General features: G+C 48.5%; 2 protein-coding genes across 2 annotated transcripts in view; both read left to right on the top strand.

Moving 5' to 3' along the window:
* Positions 1–92: 92 nt before the first annotated feature.
* LOC311345283 (CUGBP Elav-like family member 1-A) lies at positions 93–11,388 on the top strand (the record flags this gene model as incomplete). The annotated part of the gene is made up of 7 exons (XM_084469644.1): positions 93–105; positions 1,162–1,293; positions 2,185–2,217; positions 2,586–2,759; positions 5,080–5,223; positions 6,449–6,666; positions 7,715–11,388. 6 exons carry the CDS (start codon positions 93–95, stop codon positions 6,574–6,576), a joined length of 624 nt encoding a protein of 207 aa, XP_084325770.1. The 3' UTR covers positions 6,577–6,666; positions 7,715–11,388.
* Positions 11,389–13,523: 2,135 nt separating this feature from the next.
* Positions 13,524–16,399, top strand: part of dhtkd1 (dehydrogenase E1 and transketolase domain containing 1) — a gene marked incomplete at its 3' end in the record, with an annotated part of 13,983 nt that continues 11,107 nt past the window's right edge. Inside the window, exons 1-4 of the mRNA XM_084469643.1 lie at positions 13,524–13,812; positions 14,423–14,587; positions 15,140–15,351; positions 16,145–16,339. Coding sequence (XP_084325769.1) covers positions 13,626–13,812; positions 14,423–14,587; positions 15,140–15,351; positions 16,145–16,339 — 759 coding nt within the window. The 5' untranslated portion in view covers positions 13,524–13,625. The remainder of the gene's footprint in view (positions 13,813–14,422; positions 14,588–15,139; positions 15,352–16,144; positions 16,340–16,399) is intronic.

The following is a 16,399-nucleotide window of genomic DNA, read 5'->3' as shown; positions in this document are numbered from 1 at the left end:
CCCCCCCACCGCCACCGCCACCAGCGCGCTGTCAGTTGATACGGGCTACGGCGAAGTGAAACCATGGAGGCTGTGGCCTGAACCAGATCACCATGACGATAGCTGGTCCACGACGTGGTCTAGCTGCTGGGGGGGAGGGGGGGGGTCCAGTTGGCACCCCACTCGTCCACGGAGCACGGCCGTTGTGAGTGTCGAGGCATGTCCGTTGTCGTTGGAAACGCGCGTGGAAACGCGCGCCGCGGAGCTCCCGCCCGCCCGCCCCTCAAGGCTGTAATAATAATAACGGCTCTTGTCCGGTATATCGATCCAGACGTGGTTCATCCCCCCCCGATCAATACGGCAAACAAACAAAAGCATTTTGGAACGCTTGTTTATCAAGAGGACTGACCAACGTTGGAGCAATGTCACGGCTGCGGACGCTGCGTCTGCTGCCTTGGCGACGGGGGACAGGGTGGCGTCCGGGACGCGGTGAGGCGCGGTGCAGACGGGAGGGACGCGCAGCAGGACCGTCGAGTGCGTTCGCCGCCGCCACGGGTTTTACTGAAAATGAGGCACTTAGAGCTAATAATCTGTCTGATCTAGTTACGATCCCAGTAAAACCCCAAAAGCTCGTTAATTATTTAACGTCTAATTGCGGCACCGCGTCAGACTCTGCTCTCCCCTTCGCCGTGTCGACCCCACCACCCCCACCCCCCCCCTCCACACACACACACACACACACACACACACACACACACACACACACACACACACCCCTCCGCGGTGGCCATCTTGCTGCCTGCCACGCAGCCATCTTTCATTTGCTTTATGAGCGTTTTATAATCGCCCCCCTAATAAAGCTTTACGAGGAGCCCCCTCCGCCGGGCGTGGATATACACGGGGCTCCGTCTGTCTGCTGTTTAGCGTATTGTCGCCGCGGTAACGACCGCCTCTCCTCGTTAAGTGACAGATTGTCGAACCAGTTCCTCCCCAGAGGCTGCAGAGTTGTGTGGGGGTGTGTGTGTGTGTGTGTGTCTTATGGATGTGTGTGTGTGTAACTAGGTGCGTGACTTATGGATGTGTGTGTGTGTGTCTCTCTCTAACGTCCGTTTCCTTGTGTGTGTGTGTGTTACCTGGTGTGTCTCTCTAACACCCTTGTCCCCCTCCCTCCCCCCCCTCCAGCAGCCGGTGCGTTGGCCGGTACCGGAGCGGGCGCGGCCATGAACACCCTGGCCTCCCTGGGCACCCTGCAGGGCCTCACCGGCACCTCCATGGGCCTCAACAGCCTCAACGCCCTCACCAACAGTGTCACTGGTAAGCCCCGCCCCCTGAGGTCTCAGAGGCCCCGCCCCCTGAGGTCCAGCTGCCCAGAGGCCCCGCCCCCCCCCCCCTCCTCTGCGGAGAACGTGACCAGTCAGTCAGAGTGACCTTTCAACTGAGCTGGTGGCTTTAAAAAAACGAGCCGGGCTTATCTCGTTCTTTCACTACTGACAGATAACGACGTTGACTCAACTCTGAACTCACGTTCTGTCGTTTGTGTTCAAAAAGAAGTGTCAGTCTGTGTACCTCGGTCTGTGTACGATAACGGACACGCCACAAGCCCCGCCCCCCTCACACTGCCCGGCTAGCCCAGCTACGCTAGTTAGCTCCACAGCGCCACAGTTTCACAGCCAGCGTTTGACTTCTGAAGTCCACCGACTAGAGGAACAGAAACTGATACCGTCCTTCCAACAACTGTTTGCCCCTCCCCCCCCACCTCCCTCCCTCCCCCCCTCCCCCTCCCTCCCTTCCTCTAAATAGCCAGGCAGTTGTTCGCCTCCCCCCCCCCCCCCCCCCCATAAAACAGAAACCAGCAGCATGCTGAAGAGCTCACTTCCTCTCAGGATTTGCAATACTTCCTGTCTGATGCAACACCTTAACTCCTCCCCCTGATGCAACACCCCACCGCCTCCATTCTGCTCGTTCCCCTCTTGTCTGTCGTGAACAGACAGAGTATTTGCACAACATGCATCCCTTTGTCATTAATGAATGAATTGTCCTCGTCAAAACATGTTTGACAGCAAAACAAAAGTACTGCTTCCACAGTACTGGTCTTAATGTTGGTGGGGGTGTTAATGTGGGTGGGGGTCTTAACGTGGGTGTGTGTCCAGCTTTGCGGGCTCTGAATGGGTGTCTTAATCTCAATGTGCGTGTGTGTGTCCCCAGGTATGGGTGCCATGAACAGAGGTCTTAATGCAGGTGTGTGTGTGTCCAGATATATGGGGGGGGGGGGGGAGGGGTCTCGATGTAAAGTGTGTGTGTGTGTGTCCAGATGTGGGCGGTCTTGATGTAAAGTGTAGGACGGCCTTAATGCGAAGTGTGTGTCCACTAGGCATGGGTGGTCTTAATGAAAGTGTGTGTGTGTATGTCCGTGTCCATGTGTCCGTCCAATTAGGGGGGGGGGGGTCCTTAATATAAGTGCTCGTTTCTCCAGGTATGGGGGGGGGGGGGGGGGGGGTCTTCATGCAAGTGTGTGTATGTGTGTCCGGCGGTCAGGGGCGTGTGTGTGTGTGTGTGTGTGTGTGTGTGTCTTGACGTCAGTCTCTGTGTCCCCCCCCCCTCCCCAGGTATGGGCGCGCTGAACGGGGGCCTGGCGGCCTCCATGGCCAACGGCTCGGCGGCCTCCATGGACGCACTGACGCAGGCGTACTCGGGCATGCAGCAGTACACAGCGTCGGCCCTGCCCTCGCTCTACAGCCAGAGCCTGCTGCAGCAGAGCGCCGCCGGCAGCCAGAAGGAAGGTGTGTGTGGTAGGATAATGCATTTAATACATCCCCCTTTTTTTATAATCACCCCCCGTGTGTGTGTGTGTGTGTGTGTGTGTGTGTGTGTGTGTGTGTGTGTGTGTGTGTGTGTGTGAATGATAAAGATATTGCTAATGGAACATTTATTGAATTTTTTTTTTTTTTTGTATATTGTGTTGATTTGATCGTTAATGTGAAGGTAATTAAAGGATGTAAGTAACATCACTCCTCTGATTCTGCTACAAAAAAGAGCAGTAAGAGTAATCCACAAGGCAGGTAATAGTGATCCTCAAATAGATTTTTTATTTCAGCAGGTTGTTGAAAATGGTTGATATAATAGAATTACAGACCCTAAAAATAATGTTTAAAGCAAAGATCAGATCATTACCAGAACAATTACAAAGCTTGTTTAAACTGGAGGAAGGGGACAACAGACTGAAGCTTGACTTTAAATATACATTTGCAAGGTTGAGCTTAAAACAAAGGTGTATTTCTGTTACAGGTGTAAAAGTATGGCATTCACAAAGCAAGGAATTGAAAAGTTGTACAAGTATGTCTCAGTTTAAGAAAATGTTTAAAAAAGAAAAGATAAGTATTTACAAAAAAGAAGAAGGAGAAAGAGAAAAAGAAGGGAAAAAAGAAAAAGATAGATAGACGAGTGGTGTTAACTGTTATTTTGTTTGTTTGTTTTTGTTTTTTTGTCATTGCTATGTTTCATTACCTTTAATATTTTGAAACAGAGAATAATATTGGTGTTGAAGTAAGCCATTTAAATTTAAATTTGTAACAACAGAGAGGGGCAGGTATTATAAGTTTTTTCTTCATCCTGCTCCTTTTCATTCATGGTGAAAATGTGTACACTATGTATATGTGCAACTATGTGAGAACCATGAATGAAATAAATCAAAAATGAAATGAAATGAAATGATTTGGCCCCCAGGGTTAATTGGGGACGTTGTCTGTGTGAATCGGCCATCTTGTCCGTTAACAACCGACCCCTCTGATAGGCTGAGGAGGTCCGTTAACAAGCGCCCCCTCTGATAGGCTGAGGCGGTCCGTTAACAAGCGACCCCTCTGATAGGCTGAGGCGGTCCGTTAACAACCGACACCTCTGATAGGCTGAGGCGGGACGGCTCCGTTAACAAGCGACCCCTCTGATAGGCTGAGGCGGTCCGTTAACAAGCGACCCCTCTGATAGGCTGAGGCGGTCCGTTAACAAGCGACCCCTCTGATAGGCTGAGGCGGTCCGTTAACAAGCGACCCCTCTGATAGGCTGAGGCGGTCCGTTAACAAGCGACCCCTCTGATAGGCTGAGGAGGTCCGTTAACAACCGACCCCTCTGATAGGCTGAGGCGGGACGGCTCCGTTAACAAGCGACCCCTCTGATAGGCTGAGGCGGGACGGCTCCGTTAACAACCGCCCCCTCTGATAGGCTGAGGTGGGACGGCTTCCGTTAAAAGGTTCTCCTGCTTTCTGGACCCTGAGCCGTCCTGGTCCAACACAAACCCAGAGCTGAGGGTTGTTGGTTTGAGGCTCTACAGCCGTAGTCGGGCGGCACGAGCGGGGGGGGGGGGGGGGGGGGGTCAAATCCTTTAAGACGTGCCAATCTAAATGTATGTTATTAATATTGATATAGATATTACATGTAGCATAGTGGTTGATTTGTGAATGTGTTTTGATTGTTGAATGTGTTTTTTCTACATTTGTTGTGATTGTTTATTAACTTTCCTAGATTTGTACACTTTGATAAACATGCTTGAGTAGGACGGCAAAGAGCCGACCACGTGATGTGAGGCTTTGTGAGCACCGATACGACCTGTGTCGCGTATCTGTGAACATTGCTATTGTGTAAAAAAACAAACAAAAAAAAACAGCAATATTGTGTGTGTTTATTTCATGTGCTTATTTTATTTATACTTATACTTATACGTTTTAATGTTTGAATTCTATACATTTAAAGTTTATGTTCAGGTTCTATAGGCCAGCTGTTTTCAAATGAAAGTGACAGAACAGGACGTAGTTACTGCGCAACGCCTGCAGGCCAACGCGCTCTAGCGCCCCACTGCAGGGCGGCACCGTGCATGCCTACCCTAAGATGGCATTCATGGCTCCCACTGGTTTTGGTTGAGATAGATTTGAGTCGACCTGAAATAAGAACAACAATAATCATTCTAAAGAAGTAAATAATAATAATCGTAGATAGTGTAAAGTATCTAGCTGAGGTCTCTAGCCCGGTGTGTGGGCTGGCCGTGAAGCATCTCGTCTCTCATTCGTGTCTGGGGCCCCTGTGCTTCTTTTCCCCCCCCCCCCGCTGTAGGACCTGAGGGGGCCAACCTCTTCATCTACCACCTGCCCCAGGAGTTCGGGGACCAGGACATCCTGCAGATGTTCATGCCTTTCGGGAACGTGGTCTCTGCCAAAGTCTTCATCGACAAACAGACCAACCTGAGCAAGTGCTTTGGTACGTACCCCCCCTCCCTCAGTGGAGCTCCTCTGTCTACGTACCCCCCCCCCCCTCAGTGGAGCTCTCTGTCTACGTACCCCCCCCCCCCCCCCCCCCCTCCTCAGTGGAGTTCTCTGTCTCCAGAACGACGTTCTCTCATTGAAACGGTCCAGTGGACTCTGAGGGAACGTCCTGACCTGGAAAACAAGTTCACCTTCTTTTTTGCATAATTTACATCCAGGGCGTTTAGCAGAGACGCTTTTATCCAAAGAGACTTACAATAAGAACACGTGTCAGAAGAAAGAGAAACAGTAATAGTAACAGTAACAACAATATATCTCTGTGGGTACAGTAAGGATGTTCATAGAACCAAGAGCCAAGCACTAACTGTCACTAGGTTAACCCATTCCCCGTACACACTAACCATCACTAGGTTAACCCATTCCCCGTATACACTAACCATCACTAGGTTAACCCGTTCCCCGTACACACTAACCATCACTAGGTTAACCCATTCCCCGTACACACTAACCATCACTAGGTTAACCCATTCCCCGTACACACTAACCATTACTAGGTTAACCCATTCCCCGTACACACTAACCATCACTAGGTTAACCCGTTCCCCGTATACACTAACCATCACTAGGTTAACCCGTTCCCCGTACACAACAGAGATAGCTAGGATAAGACGCTACACTATGCTAAGTACTATGTTTTTTGTTAAGTGCCTGGACGTACGACACACAATAAGTGAGTACGTTAAGCACCAGTCATCCGAGTAGGAACCACGGTTAAACCCGGCAGTCAACCAGAACAACGACCGTCTGGAGCGGGACTGTCAAACGTTAATAATTAGTAATTGAATCCGGCCCGCCAGATAATATCTAACGTCTATCAGAACTTCCCCCGCCGGCATATCGCATTTCAGCGTCTCGGCGCGGTGACCCTGGCACGTCAACAAATCCGTCAGCCCGTAACTCCGTACCTCCCCCCCCCCCCCCCCCCTCCTCCCCGTCAACGATTCCACCCGCGGACCCTGTCACAATTTGATGACCCCAATTAATGCAATGCAACTGGCCCACGACTTTGTCCAAGACTTCAATTTCGGCCCACTGTACAGTTTGAGTTTGACACCCCTGATACAGAGCGTAACACTCCTCCTCCCTCCCTCCTCCTCCTCCTCCTCCTCCTCCCCTCCCTCCCTCCCTCCCTCCTCCTCCTCCTCCTCTTCCTCCTGCAGGCTTCGTCAGCTACGACAACCCTGTCTCTGCGCAGGCCGCCATCCAGGCCATGAACGGCTTCCAGATCGGCATGAAGCGGCTGAAGGTTCAACTGAAGCGCTCCAAGAACGACAGCAAGCCCTACTGATCCCCCTCCCCAACCCCCCCCCCCACCCCCTCCCCCCCCTTTACCACCCCCCCCCCCCTACGCCCCCGCTTCCTCGTTAGCACTGCTAGGGTAAGTGCACCCACCGCCCCGGGGCCCCACCCCCCCCCAGAGGCAGCGAGGCGGACGGGGGAGAGAGAGGGGGGAGGGGGGGGGGGGCGGCTCGTCTTTCTAAATCGATTCTACTTTTTTTTTTTTTTTTAAATGGTTGCCAATTCCCATGTGCCATTTTTTTGAAACGGTACCTTTGTTCTGCGTTGAGTTCCTCCATGTGTTTTTTTTTTTGGATTGTTTCTCAAAAGTGTTTTAATTTAAGTGGATATTTATGACGGTCGCTGGTTTTTTCAAAAGGCACACGTTTGTGTCCTTTTTTTTTTGTAGTTAAAAAAAAAAAGATTTACAATTTTTACATTTTATTGCCATCGCATTTCATCGCCTGCAGGCGGAGGGGGGGCGCTAGAGGGGAGGGCGTGACCCCCCCCCCCCCCAAAGTGTTTTTAGCCTCCCCCCCCCCCCCGTGTGTGAAAACAACCCCCCCCTCGTCATCGCTACCACCTTAGCTCGTTAGCCCCCCCGCGCTGCTCTGTCTGTCTCGCTAACGTCTCTGTAGCCACGCCCCCCGTTCAGTTAGGCCGCCTCCCCCTTCCTCACAACTTCTTCCAATCATTCCATCCGCCGACCCGCCCCTCACAAGAGGGGGGATGGGGGGGGGGCGGGTCCAGGCGGATCTCTAAGGGTGCCAATGATATTATTTGCATGGGGCGGGGGGGGGGGGGGGCGGGCGGGCGGGGAAGAGGGAGGGAGGGGCTTCTCTCATACGCGTTGGTGTTTCCGCTTCCGTTGTTGAATATCCGTGTTGTCTGTTCGTCGAAGGGGGGGGGGGGGTCGAAGTGTCACGGTGGGACACCGGACGCCCCCCCCCCTGCTGTCTGTCTGTGTGTAAAGCTGTGAGTCATTGCTCTATGGTTCCTGTACTGTGGCCCTAACTTCTCTCCCTCTCTGTCTCCTTCCTCTCTCTCTCTCTCTCGCTCTCTTGCTCTCTCTCCCTCTCTCTCCCTCTCTCCCTCTCTCTCTCTGTTCCTTCTGTCGTCTCTACCTTTTATGTTTTTCCTCCTTTTAGAAAACCTCTCCATGCCCGTTTGCTCCATCATTAGCCTAGCATGCCTCCATGGTGTTGAACAGACACACCCGGGCCTCATCATCCCACCATTGTCTGTGGTGTCTCTCTCTCTCTTAAAGCCCGCCCGACCAGTACCTGGCCTCCCCACTGACCCCCCCCCCCCGACCCCACCCCCCCCCGACCCCCCTGACCCTATAGCTCAGATCTGATTTCTGCATGTATATTGCATTTCTTTTTGTTTTTTCTTAAAGATGTGATGGGTGGTAGGGTGATGAAGAAAATCAATGTGAAAACGTACCTACTCTCAATTCATTTAAGAGGTTTCTTTTTTTTTTTTTGTAAATGTTTAAAAAGCCTGTGGGATATTGTTTAGTTTTTTTTGTTTTCTTTTTTGTTTTAAGGACTTGGCTTGGTTTTTGATGTTGCTTTCAGTTTACCTCTCTCAGTAAAGTTAACTTGAAAGTTGAATACAGGGACTGGCACGAAGCTGTGCTGTTTGGTGCCATTAGCAATATGTTGGCTTCTAAAAACGAATGACCACTTTCCAACCATTTGGAAGGTCGGACCGGGGCCCCAGAGCTCTGTGATGGTTTCTAAATTTTGCGGGCAGTGTAAAGATTTCCACTAAGGCTGTTAAGATAAAATGTTTTTTTTTTTTTTTTTTGCTTTACATTTATTAAAAGAAAAATCCAGTGCATTTGCTTTCTCCTCTTTCAGAGCTATCAATGGCACAATAAAAACGTCCGTTTGCTCCGGGCGAGGGAGGAATGGCGACCTATACACGAGTCAACTTTTTTAGAACTGATTCACAAATAGACAATCTGTGGTTTAAATGCACACTTAGATTACCTATATTTTATACCATTGAATCTAGAGAAGTTTAACTAAACGGGAACCCACACCAACGGGCTTCTGTCATCCGTGACCGCGTTCTTCAGTTCGTGAAGTTTTTAAAGAGGACGAGATTAGTTTGCCCGATCCACACAGCCTTCGGAGTGTCGTTTCTTAAGTGAGAGCAACGCTCGCGTTTGGGTGACGAAAGAATCCTCTGCGTTAATTTTTTTTATTTCGCCCTCTTGAGGGGGGGGGAAATAACTTTTACTTGGTATGGAAGGGTCCCAACTCAAACATGTAGTTTCTTTTTTTCCCCCCCATTCATTAAAAAAAGGTCACATTTTGTGTAAAATTTCTGTGGTACGTCTTGACAAGTTTTGGTGAATATCCTTGTTAATTTCATTTTTAATCGATGTTACCTTTTTTGATTTAGTGTGGATGCCTCACATTTATAGATGATTTAATATGTAATAACAGATGCCAGACATATTTTCAAGTGCCCATGTATCATTGTTTTTTCTTTCTTGGTAATTTCTCGTGATGGTACCCAAATTGAACTCTCACCGTAACACGACACATGTTCTCACACACACACACACACACACATTGCTGGATAGACGCAGTACGCTTTATAACGCACCACCACCACCACCACCACGCCACATGGGAGCCCCTGAAGAACGCCTCAGACACGAGGCCCCCCCCTCCACCAACCACCCCACCCACCCCACCCCGCGGCCCTCTGCACATTTTTATACAAACACACGCCCGACGTTGTCCGTTCTAAAGTGGCACGTTCCTTTACGTTAATTCAGTTTGGTTTTCCCGGCAGCAGCAGCAGCAGCGCCCACAGAGTCAAAGAATCGCACCATGGCCACCGGAAAGGAACACTTTGGTTCACGAATGCATTCCATTTTAACACAAGGTTTACAAAGTAAAAAGTCTTTATTAGGGTAGAGACGTGTTGGGCTGACCCTGGTAATTACAGCTGCACCACAATCGCCCACGAAGGGGTTTCCAAATACCGCGAGCAGCCCGGGCCGCCGCGGCGCTAGGAGAAAACAATTGTCGACTCAGGGTTTTTCTGTGTGGTACTGATGTCACACGGATGGGATTAAAATACTAAATGCACAATTGTAATCATCTGACACGTTTTTCTGTTCTATCGTTTTTTTTTTTTTTTTCTCTTCCTCTCTTTAGTTATTTAAAAAGAAATGATCCGGGATGGTACCAAGATTTTAAAGTGTTTTTTTTTTTTGTTTTTTTTTCCGTTCGGAGCATCGCCAGAGTTAAGCACAAACATGGGAGAATCTTCCATTTCACTGTCTGTATGGGCGGTGTGTTCCCAGTTAACTTAAAAAAAAAAAAAAATACAACGGTACCGCGGATTTCACTTTTGAATATGGGTTTGTGCTTTTTGCAGCGTGGTTTTCTATCCAAATGCAATACAATACTCAAAGTGCCATATGTGTCTAAAAACTGCCTACACATTCTATTAGGCCTTGGTTGGAGAGTTCGCGGTCGGACTTGTGAAGTCTGTTTATGCCAGTGTTATGAAGACTTGGTCCCAAGCTTGTGTTTTTTGAGTAATTGATAAATGTGTATTGTGATGTACTACCCCTTTTTTTGAATGATTTTTGGTCAAATCGTATGTACATTCACAATAAACTACCCTAAACGTCTAACTGTCAAACCTTGTTGTGGGTGTAAAGAAAAAGACGATTTTAAAAAACATGGTGCTGCCAACACTTCACCGACTGGCCGCTGACCCCAGACCCTCGTTAACACTTAACGATCGTTAACACTTAACGAGGGTGTGGTAGGGTGGTCCGCTGCTGCTGAGGTGTTGCCGGTACTGATACATGATACAACAGTGTGTTTATCACATCGTAAAAAGGTCAAAGGTCGAGACTCTTCAGGGGCTTCCATTGCAAACTTGTCATCTCTGGACCCTTCCACCCACGTTGTGACCCTGTCTTCATTCAAAGTGCTTTTCTTTCTATAGTAGTACAGTAGGTTTGCATCTATCGATATTGTCTGGTCCAAGGAAGTAAAAAAAACAAAAAAACAAAACAAAAAAAAAAGCTAGCTTGCCCTGTTTAATTTCTTTTGTTCTGATCTAGGCGTTAGGATTCTCATGGTTCACCAACAAGTTTCATAGGTGTTGTCTTGATAAAAGCCAAAAAGTGGGTGCATCTTGATGTAATCTGTACACATAAACTTTGTTTTATCAACTTTTTTTCAAATGGCTCGATTAAAAGAAAAAATTAAAAAAAAAAAACCAACACAAAAAATATAAAAAAAAACAACAAACAGGACAAAATGACAAATAGGATTTCCAATTTCTAATACTGGTTGTTCATATGTATTTTGTACCAGTGAAGCTTTTTATATTGGAAATTAAAGGAAAAAAAACGATCTTGGAAAAAAAAAAAAATGTGTCTGGCCTCTCTGACTGTGGCCCTGAAGACCTGGCCTGGGGGTCGCCATGGTGATCAAGATATTAATACACTATTCATTTCTCATGTGGGGTGGGTAGGATGCTCTTTATCGTGGTAAGTTTCATGTTAGTGCCGTGCTGTCCCCACATGATTTAGCGTTCAGCAGCAGGACTTAGTAAAAACTTGTGTTTAGTAAAAACTAATTGTCTTAGTTTTGATTAGCAGGTAAAAAAACTATCTGTTTAAGTTTGGGCTTTTTTGCTTTTTTGAACCTGTCGTTTATGTTCCTTCCCCATATCGGAGTGTGTAGAAAGACTCAATGTTTTTTTGGTCAGTGTTAGTTCATGTGTGGTGTGTTTCTTTCTGCCTCTGTCTCAAATTAAACCATTTCCCCTAATATTGGATGTGTCTTTGTGTGTTGTGTGGTCCCGTCGTCCAGTGTTGTAAAGACATTTACAATCCCCCCCCCCCCCCTCCTTGTCCTGTCTCCCTAACCTGTTTCTATCCATCGTGCTTCTTTGATTTGATTTGTCTGACGGCCGGCATGGGTGGTGGGTGATGGGGTAGGCATCGTCAAAAGGTCCTCCAGGGACGAGATGAGGGCTGGTACGACTTTGGGGGGTGTGTGTGTGGGGGGGGGGGGGGGGGTGTCTGGTCTAAGTTCTGCTCTAAGGAAGCATCTGTTGGGTCCACTAAGATCACCACCAAATATAATCAAGCCCGCCACACTAACGCTCCACACTGAACGCATTACTGCAGGTTTAATTAGTTTCCATAATTTATAGTAACGGAATTGGGTTTAATTATTCAACCAGCTTCACAAAGCCTTGTTTTTCTGAGCCGTGTGCCTTCTCTTGTGCATTATGGACGAAAGCGAGATTTGGTGGACGCAATTTAATTAATTTAATGAATATATCGAAGCAGTATACTCATCTTAAAATAGAAAGCATTATTGGACCAAAAAGAGAGCAGCCTACTTTACTATTCAGCTCCGGACATTAGATGCAACAGCACCATCTAGTGGTGGACGACGTACTTTTAATATACTGCACAAAATATTAGTTTGTATCAGTGTTGTGCATGAACACACGAGTACAGAGTTAAACGGTAAAAACCAAACACGTCTTTATGCAAAGTTTGCCCCCCGGGTCTGATGAAACAAGTCCGAACGTCATCTGCAAAGAATTTTAAAACACATCGCATTGAAGCATGCAGTCCGGGGGAAATTAATGTAATGACTTCATCGACGATCATCACTTGAAGGTCTAGGCCTGGAGCCAACAGCTGCGGAGTTCCTCCAGCCAAGTCGAACCGCATTTTGTGAAGGTTTTGACTTTCTGCATAATGAGGGGGGGGGGGGGGGGGGGGGTCAGGGGTCACTGCCTGGGCTCAGCGTACTTGTTGCGTCACGGCTCCAATCTGGTCTACAACATGAACTCACGTCGATCCAGACTTTAATCTGCGACTATCGTCTCTCCGGGTCATGTGGGTCCAGATCAGAAGGATCCGTAATCAATCATCATCATCAGTAATCAATCATTAGTGGAGGACAGAAAGTAAAACTTGAAGATGAAAAAAAAAGTGTTTCACAACATGACGAGAGCTTCCTCCTCTCAGCCAATCAGCTTGGGTTTCTCCGGCGCCTCCCATTTAGTGTGTGTGTGTGTGTGTGTGTGTGTGTGTGTGTGTGTGTGTGTGTGTGTGTGTGTGTGTGTGTGTGTGTGTGTGTGTGTGTGTGTGTGTGTGTGTGTGTGTGTGTGTGTGTGTGTGTTGTTCCTGCAAGACCGAAGGCTGCAGCTTCAGGGCCACACACACCTAGGACCGCATTTCTAGGACCCTCGTGAAAAAGAGTTTACCTCAAGGTCTACATTGGTACGGTTAAGTTTAATTCATAGGCAGTGGCGTTGTGCAAGTTCACACTTCACACGAACGGGTTCAAAGTTCAGTTCATACAAAAGAAAATGAATAAATTCACGTTCGTTGTTCACCAGTTCAGTTTTGAACTAGTTCATGTTCAGTTCATTAACAGTTTTTTTTAGAAACCGAAGAAAAACTGTTGGAGTGAGTTTTCTGTGCTTATCTTTTAAAATTAATCCTACAATCTCAGATTGTCGTGGATTTTATTTGTACACCTGTTTCATTCATCACAACTAAGGCAGTAACTCTATTTAATAAACACGTCATCTAGACCTAAGCATCAATTCAGAACGTCTCAAAATCTAGTTCAAGTTCAAGTTCTTGAGTTAAAAATATGTTACGTTCAGTTCAAAGTTCATAGATAGGTTATATACTGTATGTGGTCACGTTTAGATATTAGAGATGGTTACGTTTTGGGTGAGGGATGTTTTAGATATGGTCACAACTGTAATAAACATGTCAGCTACGTGTTGTGTTTAATCACGTTTCAATGAATTACTGTTGCGTTACTTACTCGCGTTGATTCGCAAAATTGATTGAAAAAAATTGATCGCAAAACAAACTCGCGTCACAGGGGGGTCCTAGAACTGCGGTCCTGAAGCTGCAGGGTCGGGACCGCAGCTGCAGGACCGCACCGCTCCAGTATGGCCGCCGTTCTGTAAGCGTGCAGCCGGCCGGATCACAGACACCGGGAACCGTAGCGTACCCCATTCTGAACCATGTCTGCGCTACTTCTACTGAAAAACCTGCCGTGCATGAGGCGGTCCTACCTGAGCGTCGGCCGGCAGTCGGTCGGACTTTATTACCACACCGAGAAGGGGGTGTACGGCTACAGACCCAGGCGACCGGCGGCCCGGGACGCGGAGCTGGAGAGAGGTCCGCTGCAGGGCTCTGCTGTGAACCAAGGTCAGTGAGGCATCGCGTTGTGATAGGAGCCCCTAAACTCTGGATAAAGTTCACTAAGGACATGACCTCCTCTCTGTCGGGGATGGCAATTTGTAATGTAATGTAATGGCAATCTACGGTGACAGAATGTGTTGTTATGCAACGTATACCAACTGGTGGTAGCTGAATGTGGATCCCAATAAGAACCAGTCAGGTATCAACCAAACCATACTGTTTTTTTTGTTATCTGCTGTACGGGTAGTGGAAGTAGCCTACACCTATGTCATGATTTGAACCGGTTTGTAACTTTTAATCCGGTTTGACTGAAACTTGTCTGCACCTGTGGCTGTGTGGTCAGGTCGTTATGGTGATGTCGTGTTGACTAATGTTGAATGGGGCAATCAGCAGTTGTTACACTACATTACATCCCACACTACTACACTGTAGTAGTACACTGTACTACACTGTAGTGGTGTGGGCCGTTTGGTGACCCATCGAGGTGACTGGGCGACCACCACCATCCAATCCACCAATCGACGGTTTAAACGTTTGTTTAGACGTCCGACGTCTTAATAAAAACCCTGCGTCTGTTTGAATATTTATTTTTTCTGTGTTTTTTCCTCCGCCTCAGATCATGGTTTGGCCCGGCTGGTTGAAGCGTATCGAGCACACGGCCACAAGGCAGCTAAAATTAACCCCTTGCTACCCCAGAGGCCAGTGTTAGACAATGTCCCCGAGATAGAGCTGCTGACCGAGCTGCTGACCGGGACGGTGCAGGGAGAGGTCAACACCTCAGGTAAACAAAGTCACACTCACGTCATTCTTCACCCATTTTAAACTACTTTTCCAGTTGTATATAACTTTGATATATTGTCATTAAATACTATCCTTGAATAGTTGTTATAAGTTATGATTATAATTCATAACAAGCGTCCGAATCTAGACGATAAAGGCCTTCCTACATCATACAGTGTCTACCCGTTTAAATGACGGCATGTGGCGGAACGCGGCTCAGGAGGTAGAGCGGGTCGGCTGGTAACCGGAAGGTCGCTGGTTCGATCCCCGGCTCCTCCTCCTCCTAGCTGTGAGTGTGGAGGTGTCCCCTGTAGCGAGACGCCCTCACCCTGACTGCTCCCTGACCCCGCTGGCTGTCGCCCTGCGTTGCTGACTCCGTCGGTGTGTGAATGTGTGCATGAATGAACGGGTGAATGTGAGGCGATATTGTAAAGCACTTTGAGCGGCCGCTGGTTAGAAAGGCGCAGTATAAACGCGGTCCGTTTACCGTTGACCGTGTTAAATGTTATAAGTATCTGCGTTATTTTAACGTTTTGCCTTGACCGTCCCACAGGCCTGCGTCACTTTGGCCGGGCGCAGGCGTCGGCGGAGGACGTGGTCTCCTACCTGGAGGGGGTGTACTGCGGCCCCGTCTCCGTGGAGACCAGCCACCTCAGCACCCTGGAGGAGAGGGAGTGGATGGCCGAGCGCTTTGAGGAGCTCCGGCAGCACAGCTTCTCCCCCGAGGAGAGGAGGCGGCTGGCCACCATCATGCTGCAGTCTCAGGTGAGGCCCTGTCACTCAAGAGTTTTGAGTGACAGGGTTTGAATTGAACACTTCTAGCCCGGGGGGGGCTAAGGGATAGCTCGCCGCGTTGCACTCTGGGAAACTCTAGGATCGCGATAGGATCTGCAATGGCAATTGAGACCATTTTTGTTGTGTGCGTTTGATGAAAAAAATACGTCTGTCTTTATTTTAAAAAGCAGATTTGAAAGAAGTCTGTTTGTGACGAAAGATCAAAGTGATGTGTGCGTGGTTTAAGAGCCCCTGAGCTGCCGTGTGATTGGCTAGCTTAGCGGCAACACTTTTTGCCGTCTGTAGGCTGCTAGGTTTAAGTGACCGGTTAAGTGACAGGTTAAGTGACTGGTTTAAGTGACAGGTTAAGTGACAGGTTTAAGTGACAGGTTTAAGTGACAGGTTTAAGTGACCGGTTAAGTGACAGGTTTAAGTGACGGGTTAAGTGACGGGTTAAGTGACGGGTTAAGTGACGGGTTAAGTGACGGGTTAAGTGACAGGTTTAAGTGACTGGAACAGTGCTTGGGCTACCACTGATGACGTTTATCGAGAACGCAAGTACACGAGAACACACGAGAACGCGAATTGAGAAACGGCTATTGTCTTTTAACCCTTCCTTTTCTTTTCTTTTCTTGCGGGTTTTTTTTTGCCTTAGGTCTATTTCAATGTGTATCTGCACTTTCTGTGAAGCACTTTGGTTGCGGCTCAGCCGCATGTAAATGTGCTACACAAATAAAACTTGACTTGACTTGACTAACGCCACGTCGTCGTCTCCACGTCGCAGGAGTTCGACCACTTCCTGGCCACCAAGTTCGCCACGGTGAAGCGCTACGGCGGCGAGGGGGCAGAGAGCATGATGGGATTCTTCGACGAGCTCTTCCACCAGTCGGCCCACAGCGGCGTGACGGACGTGGTGATCGGGATGCCCCACCGCGGCCGTCTGAACCTGCTCACCGGGCTGCTGCAGTGCCCCCCCGAGGTCAGACCCCGCACTCACTCACTCACTCTCTCACTCGCTCACTCACTCACTCACTCTCTC

Source organism: Micromesistius poutassou, assembly GCF_964030765.1.
Source record: "Micromesistius poutassou genome assembly, chromosome: 6".
NCBI lineage: Eukaryota > Metazoa > Chordata > Actinopteri > Gadiformes > Gadidae > Micromesistius > Micromesistius poutassou.
Note: the sequence above shows the minus strand (reverse complement) of the source record. Positions and strands in the feature narration are given on the sequence as shown.